At 55.2% G+C, this 18,954-nt stretch overlaps 2 protein-coding genes across 2 annotated transcripts in view; both read right to left on the bottom strand.

Moving 5' to 3' along the window:
* The window catches only part of LOC131208024 (protein dachsous), a 48,104-nt gene that overhangs the window by 4,774 nt on the left and 24,376 nt on the right, over positions 1–18,954 (bottom strand). The window contains exons 2-7 of the mRNA XM_058200667.1: positions 4,485–4,665; positions 3,921–4,409; positions 3,266–3,861; positions 2,721–3,186; positions 2,147–2,649; positions 174–2,065 (exon numbers count right to left, since the gene is read on the bottom strand). Coding sequence (XP_058056650.1) covers positions 174–2,065; positions 2,147–2,649; positions 2,721–3,186; positions 3,266–3,861; positions 3,921–4,409; positions 4,485–4,665 — 4,127 coding nt within the window. The remainder of the gene's footprint in view (positions 1–173; positions 2,066–2,146; positions 2,650–2,720; positions 3,187–3,265; positions 3,862–3,920; positions 4,410–4,484; positions 4,666–18,954) is intronic.
* LOC131211139 (trypsin inhibitor ClTI-1-like) lies at positions 18,176–18,842 on the bottom strand. The gene has a single exon (XM_058204505.1). The coding sequence runs from the start codon at positions 18,773–18,775 to the stop codon at positions 18,524–18,526; it is 252 nt and encodes an 83-aa protein (XP_058060488.1). The 5' UTR covers positions 18,776–18,842; the 3' UTR covers positions 18,176–18,523.

Raw genomic sequence — 18,954 nt, forward strand, 5'->3', positions numbered from 1 at the left:
CACTTGACTTTTAAAACGTCAAACGTCAGACTGTAAATTGTAAACATTTAGTAAACAACATTGACGAAATGGGACCTCGAAATGGGATTTCTACCTCGGAGTTTATGTTAGATAAGCAGACGCCAAACACTAGATGGACCACTTTGGACACATCCTGGAGCTAGGACACTTACCCTGCCGTGGTAATGACGCCGGATTTGCTGTCGATGTTGAACAGCCACTCGGTCACGTTGGCCAGCGAGTAGACGATGCGCGCGTTGATTCCGACATCCGCGTCAACCGCTTTCACTGTGAGGACGGTCGTACCGACTGGCGCATCCTCGTCGATGGTGGCCAGGTACTTCTGCAGTTCGAACTTGGGATCGTTGTCGTTTTCGTCCTCCACGTGGACGGTGATGTTGCAGTGGCCCTGCAGCGAGACGGGTGAGCCGCGATCCTGGGCCGTCACTTGCAGCACGTAACGGGCGTGCACTTCCCGGTCCAGGGGCCGTGCCGTGATGGCTCCGGAGTGCAGATCGATGCTAAACTTGTTGCCCGCGTTCCCCCCGGCAATACTGTACGTAATGTCCCCGTTAAGCCCATCGTCCGCATCGGTGGCGACGACCGTGTGGATAACCGACAGCTCGCCGTTCTCCGGCACTGCCAACGGATAGCACGAGCCGGGCGTAAACTCGGGCGCATGATCGTTCACGTCCGTTACCCGCACCACCAGCGTGGCCACATCGAACTGGGCTACCCCGTCGTGCGTTGCGCTCGGTAGCACCGGCGAGACGGCCTTCTTGAACCGGCTCGTCTCCGTCACGTAGATCGGCACGGTGTACACGTCTTTCGCCTCCCGGTCGAACGTGCCGCGGGTCGTAACGATGCCCCGGAACGAGTCCACCACAAAGTGATCCTCACCGACGCCCCGTGGAATCTCGTACGTCAGGTTGGTGGTGGCTCCGCCACCGTTGCCTGCGTCCGCAAACGATTTGGCAGACACGCGCACCACGAAGCTGCCGCTCGGCACGTTCTCCGTAATGTTGACGTGGTAAACGGACTCGCCGAAGCGCGGTGGATTGTTGGCCGTGTTCTGGATGACGACCTGCAGGCCAATCTTGGCGTCGCGCGCCCTCGGCGACCCGTGATCGCTGGCGGACACCACGAGCTGGTACTTCCCACTGACCGCGTTCCGTTTGCCGCTGTCCGCGATAAAATTGCTGCTGAAGGGTTTGGCCAGCTGAATCACACCGCTGTTCGAGTCGATCGCAAACCGCTCGTCGTCGTTGCCGCTGACGAACGCGTACGCCAACCGGCCGTTCTCGCCACTGTCGGCATCGATCGCCACCACGTGCGCCACGATCTGGTTGGTCTCGAGCGAGTCACTGATGTACACCACATTGTCCGGGGTCGCCGGGATCACGAACTTGGGCGCGTTGTCATTCACATCCGTCACCATGATACGTGCCGTGGCAGACGTCGTAAGCCGTTCGGTCGCGTTCGACGACTGATCAGTGGCCTGGACGACCACCAGGAACTCTTGCGTGTCCTCGTGATCGAGCGGTGCTAGCAGCGTGAGTGCTCCGGTCAGGGAATCGATCGCAAAGTGCTCCCTCTGTGAGGCAATCGTCGGCTTGGATAGGTTAAACTTAATGTCCGCGTTTGTGCCACTGTCGTTGTCCTGCACCGTGAAGTTGTACACGATCGCGCCCACCGGCGTGTCCTCGGAGACGTACACGTTGATCGGATCGCTGGGCCACTTGGGCGGGTTGTCGTTCACGTCCGCTATCTCGATCTTCACCGTGACGGCCGAGCTCTGGGGGTTGTTGCTGGCGCTCGTGTCCAGCGCACGGATCTCCATCCGGTACTCGCTCTGCAGCTCGCGATCGAGCTGCCGCGCCACGACCAGCTTGCCCGAGTTGCGATCGATATCGAACGCACCCTCGGTGATGTCGGTCGTCAGCGGGGTCAGCGTGTACGTGATGTGCAGATCGCCACCGGCACCGGCGATTAGGTTGTCCGCTTCCGACTGCTCACTGCCACTGATCGAACCGATCACGTGCCCAACGCCTACGTCCTCGCGCAACTGCAACGGAGAGGTTGAGGTTAGGAGAGGAGCTTGAGGTTAGAGAGCAAGGTTTCGGGGAGCGGATCACCCGATACTTACCCGAAACACCAAACTGGAACTGGTGAACGTGGGCCGGTTGTCGTTCAGGTCGAGCACCTCGATCCGCAGCAGCCGCACCGTTTGCTTCGGAGGCGTCCCATTGTCCGTGGCGGCCACCGCCAGCCGGTAGATCGTCTTCTCCTCGTGATCGAGGGACGTCTTCGTCCGAATGGTGCCACTGAGCGGGTCGATGGAGAAAATGCCGTACCCGTCCGAGTCGCGGCCCTGCAGGATCGAGTAGCTGACGGACGCGTTCCGTCCGTAGTCCCGATCGATGGCGCGCACCTTCACCACCTCCGTCCCGATCGGTTGCTCTTCGCGTACGCTCACCACATCCTCTTGCGGGTCCACAATGTCCGGCGCGTTGTCGTTCATGTCCAGTATCTGTATCCGCACGGAAACCCGCGAGCTCCGGTACGGGGTGCCCTGATCGCGCGCCTCCACCACCAGATCGTACGAGGCTTTCGATTCCCGGTCGAGCGATTCGCGAGTCGTAATTTCACCTGCAAACAGCGCAAGATAAGAGTTAAGGAACCGGAACCGGGGAATCTTCGTTTCGCTCGCTCGACGCTACCTGAGACGGGATTAATCTGAAAGCTCGTGTTGCTCGGGATGAGACTGAACCGCACGACGGCATTGATGCCAGCGTCGGCGTCGGTCGCCGCCACCGTTCCGATGACCGCACCGCGGCGCATGTTTTCTTCGATCTCAAACTCGTAGAGAGTTTTCGCAAAGATCGGACTATTGTCGTTAGCGTCCAGTATCGTCACGATAACGTGGGCCGTGGCCGTCAGCGTTGGCACACCGTTATCGCTGACGATCACCGTGATGTTGTAGCGCTCCTTCACTTCGCGATCGAGCCGGGTCCGCAGGTAAATCCAGCCACTGTTGGGGAAGATGCCGAAAATCTCCGACACAGGCTGATCCGGTGACGCCGGCTGAGTCGACTTGCCCGTCCGCTGATAGTCATCACCCAGAATTTTGTACGTCAACCGCGCGTTGTTCCCGGTGTCAGCATCCGTCGCACTAACCTGCAGAATCTGTAGCCGTCAAAGAAGAATGATGGGTTAGTTGCGGTTCTGGGCCCATCCCCCCCTAAAAGCCGGTTCCTACACTTACCTGCGAGTTGCTCGGGGTCGACTCAATCACCTTGATGGCGTACTCGTGCTTCTCGAAGATCGGTGCATTATCGTTCACGTCCTGCACCTCGACTAGAATGGTCAGGTTGGTGGAGAGCGTCGGGGTGCCGGAATCGGACGCCGTCACGACCAGCGTGTGGCGCTGCACGGACTCGTAGTCGAGCGGGCGGGCCAGCGTCAGGTGTCCGCTGCGGCTGTCGATGCTGAACAGCCCGTTATCGTGGCCGGTCGCCGCCAGTCGGTACGCAATGACACCGCTCATGCCCGAATCGCGGTCCTGGGCGTTTGCCTCGTACAGCGGCGAGCCGGTTTCCACGTTCTCCGGCACCGAGATCCGGACCGTGTTGGACTCAAACTCGGGCGGATTGTCGTTCACGTCCTCGATGTCGATGTTGACCTGCGTGTGGCCGTACGCCGGCGGATCACCGCTGGTGGCCTGGATGTTGAGCAGCACCTGCGGTTTTGTTTCGTGGTCGAGCGCATTGGCCACGCGGATGTTGCCGGATACCGGGTCGATCGCAAAATAGCCATCCGGATCACCGGAGTAGATGAAGTAGCGCAGCGAACCTCGATTGCCTGCAAGCAGCGGGACTCGTTACGTTACGCGTTACAAAACACGTTACCAAACACGTTACCTGAACTGCTGCTCGTGGCAGAAACCGTTCCGACGACGGTGTTCCGTTTGACGTCCTCCTTAACGTAGTACGTGTACCGTGGTTTATCGAAGATCGGTGGCCGCTGCGTGGCATCGATTACACTAATAAACACTTCCGCATCGTGCGTGGAACGCAGGCCACCGCCGTCGCTGGCCGAAATGTTTAACCGATGGTAAGGCTGCGTCCGGCTCGATAGCATGTTGGGCCGTGTGACAAAGATTTCACCCGTCAACCGATCCATCCGGAAGATGCCGGCCTCGTTGCCGGCCACTATCCGGTAGCTGATGGTGCCGAAGCTGCCCGAATCGGAGTCGGTCGCCACGACGACCACCACCGGCGTGGACAGGAGCGAATTCGTCGGCATCGATTCCCGCAGCGAGACGTTGTACTCCCGCGGATAGAACGTCGGCCGGTTGTCGTTGACATCGGTCAGCTGGATCTTCACCATGGCGGTCGTGCTGAGCCCACCTGTTGCGGAGAGTGATGGACGTCGCGGGTGGTGAATCGGCTCACGAAGCAGATTTCAGGGAAAGGAATCCTTACCTCGGTCGGTGGCGATGATGGGAAACTCGTACGAGTTGCGCGTCTCGTAGTCCAGCTCGCTGGCAATGCAGACCTCGCCGGTGCCCGCCCGGATCTCGAACTCGGTAATTTTCTTGTAGCCCTCGCCCAGCGTGTAGTTCACCATTGCATTAACGCCACAGTCCGGATCGGTAGCCGATACCTGTAATTAGACCAAGACCAAAGCGAACGGGCGCGTTGATCGACGGAAAAGCGAACATTAGCGATCGAAAGGATAGAACGCGGACCCGGCCTCTGCAAGTGCATCCCCCGCCTGGCCGCGGCTTCGGATCATTAATTCTGAAGAAACACACACAGCTCGTCCTCGTCGTCGGGGGCACACCATTACACCGGTTTCCGTCGATTATTGCAAACGCGTGTGGCGCAACTTTGTGGGCCCCCTTGACCCACGTTCGACCCGCCAAGGCGGCGTTTAGGCTTTCCTTCTTTGATCTGTCGAAACCCGCGCTTCTACCGATGGCTGAAGACGGCCAAGAACGCTGCGCATCATTATGGCGCCGCGCGATGAGGGCGGTTTCGGGAGCCTAATGTGGAATTGAATTAATAATTATTACCCCCGGGGTAGTAGAGCTCGGGTCGGTACGCACCGCAAACTCTCACGCGCTAGCGGAGAACTTGCCCGAAGTATAATTTGGAAGATTTTTGTTTCAATCTTCGCGCGGCCCGATACGGACCGGAGTGTATCGGGCTTCGGGAGTAGGGTGAGGGCATTTTTCGGCCATTTACACGCCAATAACCGAGCCGCGATGTCGTAACTAGTGTTTCAGCGCAAGGCGGACCAGTAGAAACCGGATTTCGAAAGATAAACGGGGAGAGAGAGAGAGCGTGGTTCTAATTTGACGACACGGCAACTGGCGCAGCAGAAGTGAAGCCAGTAGCCGTTACATTAATCCTTCGGAAATGTCCTTAACGATCGACAACGAAAGGCCCATTGGGAGCGGGAACGCAAATAGAGAAAGGGGAAAGTAAGCCGCCGGTGAAAAACGAACGGAAACGAATAAATATATTGCCATCGCCGAAACGGCGGTGACGCCGAAAAGGAGACGGGAAAAGAGTAATGTTCAATTCGCGGCCGCAGCACTCGGTCCGGCCCTTCCTTCCCGAGAGGGGCATTGATTTGGGGTTTTCCTAGATGGGAGATGAAGATTGGTGGGTCGCGGTGGGCCGCACACACAAAACACCCATATTCGTAATTCGTGTTTTCATGTCTTATCCCCGGCTGTTATCTTTTATGACTGCGCACAGCGCATTTCGGGGTCCGCCGGGCCAGGGATTCCTTCTCAGCTCCGCCTCCCGGCTGGGTCGCTTGTCACCACACGCGCGCGCGGACGTTAAAGGTTTCTCGCGCTGTGTCCTTGCTGTGGGGCCTAGGGGTGTAGAGCGTTTTAACACTCTTCTGGAGACGTACGTTCGATTTGGTGAAGGGTGAACATATGTGTGTTCCCCCGTGGGCCAACGATTGTGGCTCACGGGCACAATGATGTGTATGTGGTTTTTATTTTATTATTATTATCTCCGGACCACCGCGCCACAAATGCCTTCGCGGAGAAGCAGGTCCGCGAAGCAGATACCAGGGACCATTTCACCGAAATGGACGAACGAGAATGGCGAAACAGAAAGAAAATCATCTTCGCCGATTTCGCTTGAGTAAAGATTAAAGCAAAGTCACGGGGCCGGACAGCAAACTGCTGAGGGACCCGAAAGGGGGATCCACCACTGTGCAAGGATCGCTTAGAACGGACTTTTTGCGATCCGCCAATTTTAGCTCCATTAGTTTGGGGACGTTGAATCTCTAGTAACCTTCGAAGCTGCTGTCAGCCTAGTTGCTGAGCCTACTACCAATGATTTTTACTATCGACTTTCGGAATCAATCAGTTGACAAAAAGGAAGAAAATGACGGAACGATGAATTTCAAACAAGGGACAAATATTTATATTCATTTTAAGTTCAGTTTTACTAGTTAAGTAACAACAGAACAGAGTCCTCAAATTTTTCTACAGTGTGTTCCACATTGCACTAGACTCAGCACGCAAGCACGCAGCGCGATTCCTGCGCGTTTGCCCGGGAGAAGAGAAATGAGCGTTCATTCTTTATTTTTAATGATTTTCTGAAAACAAACCAGAAACTCGGGACCGGGGCAAACCGAACCGCGGCCGAAACCGAAATTAGTCCGCCCGGATAAGGGATTGCGGGCTTCGGGTTCGGTGGTGGTGTGTTCGTTACCGCTTTATCCGTTCCTGCGATCGGTCTGCGCAGATAACGATCACCGGTAGCTTTCGGGTGGCAGTGAATCATATGTCCAGCATTGGTATTGGTATACGGCAACCGCTTTGCCCAGTTCCCCCCCTAGCGGATCCTTTCTAGTGACGGCCGTCTCCGTCCGCCGGGGACGGTGTTTTCGCTTTGGAAGCGCGATTTTTTATTCCACTCTTCTTCGAGGAATCCTTTCCTTGGCTTCCTCGCTTCCACGTAGTAGCCGCGAGCCGTTGACAACGCGAATGTTGATGATGACACCGAATGACCATCAAAGACCAACATTGGAACGGCGCTTCCCCGTGCAACCCCCCTCCCCGTGTGCCGGGCAGCCAATTTCGGGTGCTGCCGTCCCGAACTCGCCTGCGGCCTGTATCACGTTTCTCTACGAGGCCAGGGAAGCGCGAGCCACTGTCGGATCGTTTTAATCAAAACAGGTGCATGCGTTTTATCATTTAAATTCAAGGTGAAGATTAAACCGTCGGAATCATAAATCAATTGGTGGGCCCTCCCTTGCGAAGCGAAAAGTTGCGCCTCGGCATGAATAATGGGGTGCCAGAAACTGGCACTCCTGGTGTATTGGCAGCGCTGGCCACACGCTACGCCAGATTGTAGGTGCCATGGCATCTGCAGTTTCCGCTCGAGGGCCCACACAATCCCGACACCATTGCCATTTCCAGTTCCGTAGCTCCGAATCGGCGCAGTAGAACTACGCGATCGGGAGACAATTTAGGCAATAGCTCAAAGCTTATTTAACGCCTCAACAACTCCTTCAAACAGTAAAATCTGCGGATCCCCCTCCCCACACCGTGCGGGCACGGCAACAAGTGAACATGATCGTAAGACACTCTCTGGTGGCCAACATAACAACCGGCGCATCGGTTGTGCAGTCAGCATTATCGCAGCCGCAGCAGCAGCATGCAGGCCGAGAGCCGAAGGTATCCGAAAGAAGATCAGAGCACGGTTAAAAAGCCATTCGCTCGAGGCGGATTCGCCCGGGCCCGCGCCACACGGTGCGATCGATGCCGGCGGGGACTGTTATCATTCGACAATCTTTTTCAGTATTCATTTGCAATCCAAATAAATTTATGTATATATTCGCGTTCACGTATTATGTAGATACCAACGCGCTCATGGTCGGCCCGGCCCCAACCTCCCGAGTGCGATCTGGGAAGATCGCGGCCCAGGCCCGGGCGGGCAAAAAAGTTAATCCAACAGCGGAAGATGTGAGCGTGTGAGCGAGAAAGGAAGCGACAGGATACGGGGGGGAGCGAAAAAGAGATGCAACTTAACGGAGCAAAAAAAGGGGAGACCCTTGCCCGGAACGCACCGAACAGCAAAATACGATTTCATTCGGAGCGCATTCGCAGCCTCCCTGGATCGAAGTTTACTATAACCCAGCGCGCCCATTTTCTCATAGACGCGCGTGGCGACAGCGCGATGACAGCTCCCAGCCCGGTTGACATTTTGGGCGATCGGAAGATAGGAAACTATAAGCCGGCGCGCAATTTCTTGTTTCTGCCGGGGCGGCAGGCGGACGGGCTTATCTAATTGTAATTAAAACGCTTATCTAAATCTTGTGGTAAATCAATTAATCTCGTACCGTTCCGCACCGAGCTCTGAGGGTAGGCCGGAATCGGAAATGTATGCATGGCGACATTCTAGGATTTCGCATTCTCCATTTTGTCGATGCTAGCAGCAGGTCCGGTTATTAGCCCAATTCACGAAAAGCTTACTGAGATCAGAAGGCAAGTGAACGATTTTCTGACATTATGAGTTGGGGTGTTCCCGGATGCCCTGGTGTTCCTGTGCTCCTAGTCTTAGCCTCGACCCCGATCGCCCGATCGCTGCTCGATCGCCACCATTCGAGCGGTTCGCGATGGTCGCTCATTAAATCTTTCGAGCAGCAAGCAGCAGTTATCTGAGCTGTAAATTTACGTTTTATTTCCTTCCCGGCCAGTCCCGGTCCCGGCTTCCCCACCCATACGTTGGCCGGGTTATCACCCGACGAACCTGTTCCGTTGCTGCCTCTCTCTCTCGCCGTGCTTCTCTTGCTTTAGCGCCTTTCTGCACGAAGTTTCTGCGACTCTTTCGGTTCTAAATCTTGTCATTGGCGGTTCGGTCGGTCGCGTCGTCGCCTGAAAGATTACTTTTGCTTGCTGGGCACACTCTTGCTGCGGATTTATTCTTGGTCGTTGGTTGATGACACATCGCAGAACGATCCACTCGTCTAACGATATTCGGGCGCACTGGGAATGGGACCTTTCGTTGGTTAATTTCGGTTTCGGTTTGAAGGCAAAGATTGTGTCCTGTTAGCCCTGAAGCAGCCCGGTGCCAGTCACTCACTCTGGGAGAATGCTGCATCGTAAAATTAGGTCTTGAGAATGTTTACATTTCGGTGCCCCGTAAAAGGACCGTATCGGTGGACATTAGGAAAAGACGGGACGGGTGGCCTCATTTCCGAGGTAGACATAGCGAAGCCTTTCTCCCGCCACGCCAGCTTTGTCATCGTTTCGGGAGCTTCCGTTTGGAGCCGATCAGCGATCAGGGGGCCCCCGGGAGCCCATCCAGGGGTCCCATTATTCCGCGATTATCGGCGGAAGGTCGTGCGTGAAAATGTTTTCCATCACTGGGCGCAATGGTATTTAGAGCAGCGCTCGTAAAAAGCGCCATGATGTTTGTGGTGCTGTTGGCCGGGGCATGGCCGATGCTTTCACCGCCACCACCACCGCCACCGCCAGCGTCGGGCCGAGTTTTGGTGTGATCGAGTGGCAATCCGGCGCCCGGCAATCCGGCGATAGCGCGAACACTCGCGTGCAGGACGACGACGACGACGACGGGCCAACGGAAGGATGATTAATGGGTTGGCATTGTGAGCTAATTATATTTTAATAACATCGCTATTATTCCCGTATGATACATTAAAAAGCTTCTTCGTCTATGACCCAAACGAGCGGCCGGCCTGCACTTGCCGAGGCGAGCCACGACGCTGATGGATCGCGCCGCGATGGACCGTCGGCGACCCCGTCTTCTAGGGCGCGTCTCATAAAACCGAGGCCGCCGCCGTTAGAGGTTTTTCGAGAGGACGCTTAATTCATGTGATCGCGCGAGGGTCTTTCCGTGTGCCGGGCGGATCCTCCCATTTCGTTCGCTGCGTTCTCTTTCGCCGAGGCCCACGGTCCCGAAAGAACGGACTTGGTTCGGCCGTTGATTGACCCGAAAAAGACGGTGCCCGGTGCTTCGTCTAATGCTGGCCGGTTTATTTTCTTCCATTCTCGCCCCGTTCCACTCTTCCTTCGTTTACTTTCTCTCCAGCGTCCGTGGCGGTCCCGGTGTTTGGGAAATATTTTGGAAATTTGGATCGCGCTCCTATCACGGCCCGAGAATGTGGTTGGCCACCTTAGGGGACACACTTTTAAACAGCAGCAACAACATGCGGCAGCACATGAAGCAATAGGGCAAAACGTTAAATGTAGCAAAAGGTCTTTCTTCACATTTGCTTTCAGCCTCCCAAATCCCAAATTCGGCGGGCCTTAGTGTCGGTTGGGAACTCGGAATGCACATCCGCCGGTCCGTTGTCTGGTGTGTGTTCGGCGAAACCCTCTCGGAATTTTCTCCGGGATTTCACCGGACCAACCGGATTTAATTAGGATAAATTGTAGCGGCACTGCTTTGATGCTTAGACGAAGATCCGAAAACGGTACTCAGGTGCTTCCGAACTGCGCCACGGTTCGACGCTCCAAGTGCAACGGGACAGGAAGAACGGAACCCCCGAAAGCCTTTCTTTCGCCCATAGCTTGCCCCGCAGCGCCACGTGAGTGTGCCACGGGACAGAGAAAGGCCCCGGTCCCGGGCTTGTCCCTGGAGAGCCGGCCTCCTCCTTGGCTCGAAGGACGAGCGCGTGTGCGTAGCACGATATATGAGCTCTTTCCAGATTAATTGATCACCATTTCGAGCTCGCAATCGAAAAAGGAACAACGCAACTCGCTTCCAGTGCGCCGGGTGAGAAAAATCGATACCCGCCTGTCACACATATACATGAGGTTTCCGAGGCCGAGGAATGGCCCAAACCGGAGAGAAGTCCGGCTGGGCTGGATTGGCACGCTGCGCGCACATCGATATGTTTCTGCAGCCCGAGCCCGAGGGCCCGAGGACCGAGTGGCCGGGCCGGGCGCAAGAAACGGGAGTGCAAAAGCATGTGCACCCACCCACCACCCCCTGGCCGGCCCGGCCCAATCCGTTCCGCTTCGCGGACGCTTCGGCCGTCGCCGTCTGGGCGACAAGATTTATTTCAAGCGAAGCCTTATCTACTCATTTCGTTTCATAAATTAAATTTTCGGAAACTGAGCCCATCCCCATCGGAGCGTGAAGCGTCCCCTGCGCGCTGCCCCTCTCCCCCGGGTGCTGTCCCGGGCCGAGGGCGTAAGAATATTTTTGTGCAAATGTGTCGACGACACGACGATCCGACCCCGAAAAAAACGACGACGACGACGACGATGCAAAAAAGGGAGGGCCGATCCGATGCTTTTGGGATGTCGTAAATCGTAGCTCAATTTCGAGCCCTTGCGGGGTCCGCGATTGGGGCGCGGCCGAGAAAGCTGGCCGAAAGCGGATCGGAGTGGTGGTGCGGCTCAAGGATGCACACCCGGGCTCCGGTCCGGCGAGGTGTTGCGTGTTGCGCGGTGGCTGCCGATTGAGGCTCGCCCGACCGATCGAAGAGTACGATTTGTTGCCGTTTGGCCGTAGCCGTGGCCGGGGTTTGATCCGCGTCCGCCAGTGAGGTCACCGCGTGTCCCGCTCGTCCCGAAAAGCCCAGCGCCCTCAGCGCTTAATCCAATTAACGGTTAAGTATATGCACTGCGAGCTCCGGCCGCCGCCAATGACATCCGCATGAAGGCCACCGCCGCCGCCGGCCAGCGAGGTTAACGAAAAACGGTATCTATGTCTGGGTATCACCCCCGGTCAGGGCAGGCGCTGGGCACAGTTTAACCTTCACGAGTTCGCCCGGGACACAATTGTACCGCGAACTTTTATGCAAAAATTGGCCGACACGACGGACGGAGCTGGGCCAGGGACCACATCAACAATCACTGATCGGGCCAAATAGATGCCACCCGAAACCAGCCGCCCCGCGTGCGCGTGCACATTTACATTAATTTATATGTATGTATGAAATAAATAATGTCACTGCCGAAACCGTTTGCGATTATTCGCCGCGATCGCCGGGCCGGCCACTGGGAGTTTCGGGGTGCCGGCGGCCCTGGGATGAAATCACGAACGAACGAAAGGACACACCCGGGGGGGAAAAAAAAATCGGAGCAACTTTAAACGAGACCGTTTTTCCGAAAAAGGCGCGACCCGCGACCCATCGGATCGCGCTCCCTGATGGATCCTCCCCTTCCCGGGGCGGATATAAAGGAGGGCGCGCCAAATGTGATGGATTCCCCCCTTCCGGGATCCTTTCCCGGGGACACGAATTCCTTTCGAGCCGCGGCGGCCACCCTTCGCGACACCTCGCGACGCACGCATTTCCATGATGGCATTTGCTGCTGCCGTCGCACCTCATCTAAAACCTGGGCGCGCGCGCGCGACAAGGATTTTCGGCGGGCCCGTTCGCCAGAGAACAATCGAGTTGGGGGTTGCGCGAAGATTTATGCTGGCCCAACGTTTGCATACCCGCCCGGTGGCCCGGTGGTGAGTTAAGCACTCTGGCGACAAAGGCTGCCAGTGCGCCTCGCCGTGTGGCCAGCGCAGCAATGGCGACGAATTCGAGATTATTGAGCACGTTAACGGAGGGCGGTGCGGGGGGCGGAGGGGGCGGGCTGCCATAGTAGTCTGCGGAGGTGGTTCCGTTTGATCCTCATCGCGCCCGCGCGCGGCAGGATTCCGGGTCTTCGCCGGTTTTTATGCTCGCGTTGCGTTCGGTGTGTATAGCATTTTATGCTCGCTTCGCCTTCTCGTTATCTGCGCCAGCGCACACATTGGCGTGTATTTATTCGCTTTTTTTATCCCTGGCTGACTGGCCTTCACGAACCCGTCGTCGTCAACCTTTTACGTCGTCGTCGATGTCGCGTTTGTTTGATTGTTCCTTTTTTTTGTTCTCACCACCATGCCCATTGCTTGCTTGCTTTGATCCTTCGTCTTCGTTTCGTTGGGTTCTCGCTTTGCTGTCATTCGTTCGTTCGTGGACCGGCCCTCCCCCCCCCGTTGCTTAGCGTCCAGTTGCTCCGGTCCAAGAACGCGACGGCCCGCGAGTTGATGACAGTTGGAGACGGAATGCTGAGCGCCCACCGAACACCGAAAGTTGCATAACTAAATTAAGCGTTGTTCTATCCGCTCTCAACGACGGAACACGAAGATCAATGGAACACAACGGTGAGCATGCTAATTAAACTCTAATTAGATATTTGTTACTAGTGCGACTAAAAACTATCGGAAATTTCCTTACAACTCGAAACATATTTTTCTTATTCTTCTAAATCTATGACATCACCCTTGCAGTCCATGGAGCGCCCTGTTGAGTTTAGCAAATCGCTTCAAAAGATGCCTAACACCGAAAGTGGAATTCTTTGTTTGAAAGTTTGGCCGCTTTGGAAGGGATTCATGATGCATTTCCCGAAACGAACGTTCTTTCTTCAACGCACCCCGCTCAAAGCATGCTTCGATTGCTCAGGCGTCCTTCAGGTTACGGTGGCTCAGTGGCTTATGCGTGGCGAAGATGGAAGGACATAATTTACCTTTTTTTTCCAGCGAAACATGATTTATCTCCGCCCGAAGAAAACAAAAGAGAAATGGTGGTTGCCATTGGAATGTTTAATGTTTCTTTTGTGCTGCTGCTGCTGCTACCCAGTAGCCCTTCGTTCTGCGTCTCTATCGTGAGCCGTGCGGTCCCACGGACCGTAGTACCGGACGAGCTGGGCTCAGGGATCCACTCGGCCCAGACCGACCCATCAGTGGCCATCATCAGTGTAATCGACCTATTTGGAACTACTTGCCCGCCACACCACCGAAACGCAGACCCATCAGTGAGGGCAGCAGCAGCAGCACACAAAAAACGATTGCCAAAATAATTGCCAACTATGCGCTTATATTGCATTTTCGCCCCGCCACACAAAAAAGGACCTCCGGCCGCAGTGCTCGCCGCAGGCGCTTCTTCCCTTCGGCGGGCCCTGCGGACGCGGATGAACGATGGATAATAAAACCTTTGCCTCTGCGCCGTGTCCCGCGCATTATCCTGCACTGCTGCGTCAAGTATCCATCAAATTCATCATTACCGGCCCGGTGGACGCCAAACTCCGAACCGGCCCGAACTGCAGGCCCAGTGTGGCAGGCACAGACAAAAAAAGGGGGAATAAGGGCGAAGGAACGGCGAAGGAAGGAAGCGGCCGTACACCAGGCACTCTAATCTTCATCCCGGCAACCTTCAATCAGCGAAAAAGTGGTACAACATTGCGCCGGCCACCCTTTTCAATTATAACCACCCTTGCCCGATGCCCTGCCGCCGTCGCTGCTGCTGCTGCTGGACGCAGGACGCGCACACGGCAAATGAGATCCTTGCCCGCACCAGCACACATGCACACGCGATGGAAAAACCACAGTCACGGACACCGGAGCCGGGGAGAAACTTGAATGGAAATCGTCCGTAAACGTGATAGCATCGCAATCATAATGCACTCTGTCTCTCTCCCTGGGCCCGGCTGCCGGCTGCCGACTGACCGGTTCGTGATTGGAACGCCTGGAAGGATCATTGCACCATGCGCTCGGCCGTCTAACTGCCCCGCTCCTTGGGGTCCCACTTTTTTGCACCTTTGCTTGCGGAATGCCCTGCGGACAGGTCATTCGACACCCGGTGCTGTAGCCGCCGCCCCGAAGGCACGGTGTTCCGATTTCGATTCCCCCTCCGGCTGATTGACCATCCGGGCCGGGACCACGGGCCCGGGCAGAGGTTCGAATTTCTTGATTGCGTACCGTGCGCCGCGGCAAGCGGGGAAATGCGCATCAAGTTCGACCGATCTCCGCGGCTCGAGATCAGCTAATTGGTGTGTCCTTTTCCCGCCCGTGTGTAAGGACACGGCACGATCGGGACCTGGTCGATTAAACAGGATACGCACGGGGCCGTCCGTATCGATTCGACGTTTTATGGCAGCGCTCAGCGTTGGCTTTTATTATACCACAAGCAGGGAGTGAACCTTGATCATACGCCTCGATCATTCGTCATCGCGGCTTACGCAAAACTCGTGCGTGCGTGCGTGCTTGCGCCGGGAAGCCCATATCCCGGGCCACGAGTCATCATCAGCGGATCCATCAAAAGATATGGACGAAAGATGATGAGCTTTTGCGGAGGCGCCCCTTTCGCGTCACTCATTTCCTGTTGGCTCTCCGGCCGGGATGTGATTATTATTTTGTTATTATGATTCGATTCCGCGTTTCGTGACGATAATTTTCCCGGTTTTGTGAAGCACTGGCCGGCCGGCACCGGGTTCACCATCTATTGGGAGTTCATTTCCCGCCAGGTGGAATAAGCATTCCTCGCCCGCGGGTCACGCAGAGCCGGAGCCTGCGTGGCCGGACAAGATTACAAAGAACCCGGCCATACGGGGCCGCCATAACCTCACATTCGCGCGGCGGTGCACCGAATTACGGTGGCTTCCGTAATCAAGTGTACAAAAAATCCGTAATTATGCTGCAGTTTAAAGGCAAAAATCAGTGACCGACCGCTCAGCTAATTATGGACGCGAAGGAGCGACTGCGCAACGCAGCTTATCAAACGGTCGGGTCGGGTCGGGTCGGCGATCCGGCGATCGATCGATCGAACCGAAGCAGTAGAATAAAAACTAATTTCCCCACAGCCCAGAAACGGATGGCCAGATGGCCCTGATCGCGGTGCATCTTCGTGCCCGGTGCAACCCGCCGATGCTGAAGAAGGGGCGCTCCCGCCGAAGAGTGCCGATCCTCCCGTGTGCCGGGATGAAATAGATAATTATTTGATAATAAAACCCGCGCATCGGCCATTCGCCCCACGGCCTCCCGCCCCCCCCCTCCGGATTGCGTGAATGAGTTCCCGTTCCGTCGACGGTCGACTCCCTTCAGACGCCAGCCTTCGGTATATGCTTTAGTATGTCGCAACGGCAGAAGCGGGCAGGCAGCAGCAGGTGGAATGATTGCGTTCACGATCACTGTAATCATTTTGGCATCGGGCAGAAAGAGAGAGAGAGAGAGAGAGAGGACGGAGAACCCCATCACCATGGGTCGCACACACGATCACGCTCGGTGGAAATGAGATCTGCCCGATCTCGATCTCGGGCCGGTTGGAAGGAATGTATTTAATAATCATCGACAACATTTTAAAAATAATTACAAAACACATCCACCGAGCGGAAGGGAGCGAGAAGGCGAACGAGAGACAGACAGAGAGAGAGAGAGAGAGAGAGAGAGAGAAAGGGGTTGATAAGTACACGGACGAACGCACGAACGAGAGGCGGACCCGCGATGGCGAAGCAAGATGGCAGAAGCAGCGCGAAACGGCATCACGGATCACGGAGCCGCGCGGAAGCCGAGCGATCGCAAAGAAAATGGCTGCGGCCCAGCTGACAACAAACCTTACCGCCCCTTTCGGGTGTCCGGGAATCGAGTCCTGTGGTGCTGGCTCTCGGAGCATCGTCAACTCATCGATGCGCGCCCTAGACAAGCGGGGCCGATGGTCTAAGATGCGGATCATGGGCTTTCTGATCCATTTTCGCCCCACGAACGACGGAGACGACGGATGCTTGTTGCGGAGACGAGCGATCGGCAGGGGAAAGAATGTAGATAATGATAAAATCAGTACATTCTCTGGGAGCCACCAGCCAGCGATCATACAGGAGTGTAAATCTGCGCCAGTGCAGCTCGCCCGTATTGTACATCTTTTTGGCGGAGAGATCATGAAACTGATTCACTAGCATAATACAGTTTATGTTAGATGATGATTCGAAACGTGTCTCTGTTTAGACGAGTTTCAGAAGCTATAAAATAAGCAGGCATTAGAGTTCCGGAGGAGTACTCTTCCGAATCCGATACATCTAAAGAGTTCCAAATGCTCCAGGATGTGGTAAGTTAATTTTCCAACATTCTTTTCAAACTAGCTGAACAGTTCTGATCGTTCTGAATGTTACTGAAGGCCTGTTGGCCATCATCAAGTTTGCTACGCTCCACGCTGGGAGCATAGTGCCTCCATCCTGGGCGATTCACAGCTCTCTCCTTGACCAACCTCCGTTGAGGTTGCGACGCAAGGAGCCTCGAGGTATGCCTCGGCTGCGATGTCCTTGCCGGTTCCAGTCTGGCGCTTGCTTGCAGATTTCAGTATCGCCCTTTCGTCGTTGTGTGGCCGATCCACTGCCACTTACGTTCCAGGATCTCAGCATTGTAGTTTCCTGTAGTTTCACCTGTAATTTCTACGAGTTCTCTGGTAAGACGCAGCACGGATTTCACGCTGGAGTTGAAGATCAGGATTTTGATACGGTGACTGATCTGGTTCGATCTTCATATCTTTGTGCCCAGTGCTTTCGTCTTAATGACTTTGCTTAAGATTGCTTCTGGCTTGCATTATCTCCACAAGCATTGAGAGTTCCAAAAATTGCTCCTAAAGCTCTAGGGAAGCATCTGTTTTAACGGATCGATAGTCCAAAGACACAACAATGAAAAAGCACCAGAGCGTGTGTTTCGCCTCAGAAAGGGCTTACCTTGAAGGCGATAACAAATATGTTGATGGACCTTGTTTTTTGAACTCCGATTACTTGAATGATAAGAATGGAGTTCTCGCAAAGCAACTGCGTAGGCTGCGGTTAGTTATCTATCATCAGTTCGCAATCGCAATCGAGCAGATTAGAACAGTGAGAAAAAATAAATCATATCTATTATCTGACCATGTGCGCCGATCACGGATGAGTCACAGTGTTACTGTTTCTCGGAATGAGTCACAGAAAAGAGGGAAAGCGCAAACTAAGGACACCAGCCAGGAAAACCAATTAAAACTATTGTTTGCTGATATGCTTTTGCTCACTATTGGTAACATTGTTTTATTGTTCAGTAGCCGTCAACGTTGTAGTACAGCTCATCTTCTCGATCCTGTCCCCAAGTCTTCCTGCGGCATCTCGTCCAGCGGCTCATCGCAGGTCCCGTGGCGCAGCATTCGCAAGCTAATCGATCGGGCCGCCAGTTCCACAATCTTGCAGTCCAGGATGCAGTGATTGGAGTACGTGTTCAGATCGGAACCACAGACCGGGTCGTAGATGCGAGGGCAGGCACAAACTCCATCCGCCGTCCGTCGAGTGGCAGCGACCGTGGCCACCAGGACAATCAGCAGCACGAACAGGGCACTTGCGCGGAGCATCATTGTTTGCGTTTGTATCGAACTATTTGGACGAATTGTGCAGTATGCGGATGTAACTTTGCTTCTGCGGCTAAATTGGTCACCTTCACCCGTATTACTACCTAGGCTGCGCTACGGTATTCCCGGTTTTTTCGCTGATAAACAATATCAGATAACGGTTTTATCACCCAAACTGAGTGCATTGCCGTCGTGGGCTTCGCGGGTTGGTTCCCGGTCGGTGGGGTTTTGCACAGTCGTCAAGTAGACACGCAGAGCATTGATAATCCCTTTCAAGTGTCAACGTTACAGAGAAACCAGAGCCTCCTTAGTTTGCAACTTTTATTAGCGTACGGCAAAAACATCACAAAGCATCACTCTTTGGGGGGGGCTTAACCCGGCTCTACAGGTCCGTTTCGTGGCAGGGTCCATCCTTCACCTTGTACAGTCCGAGCGAGCGACCGGTTGGCGTTTCGGAGGCGCACTTCAGGACACAGTCGTTGGAGTAGGTCTCATTGTTGCTCGCGCACACGGGATGGTAGAGCAGGTTGCAGGCACAGGTGGCCATCTCCGAGTAAATGTCCGCCTCCGCCGGCTGCACCAGCAGCACCGAGCAAACGACCATCACGGACACGATTATCGCCAGCGTGCGCATTATGCTGCGCTCGAATAGCTATGCTTTGGAATGGGCAAAAAGCGGGCAAACTATACGCTCCGGCCGTCGGGAACCGTTTGCCCGATGCGTCATGGCCCTCACGCGCTCGCCCGCGTCGTATCTTATCGGCTCCGGCAGTCGTCATGTCCGCCGATAACCCCCCGATAAGATACGGTTCC

This window comes from Anopheles bellator, chromosome 2, assembly GCF_943735745.2.
Source record: "Anopheles bellator chromosome 2, idAnoBellAS_SP24_06.2, whole genome shotgun sequence".
NCBI classification, from domain to species: Eukaryota; Metazoa; Arthropoda; class Insecta; order Diptera; family Culicidae; genus Anopheles; species Anopheles bellator.

Excerpts from the sequence above, each read along its gene's own strand:
- LOC131211139 (XM_058204505.1), bottom strand. The coding sequence starts at position 18,775 with ATGCGCACGCTGGCGATAATCGTGTCCGTGATGGTCGTTTGCTCGGTG.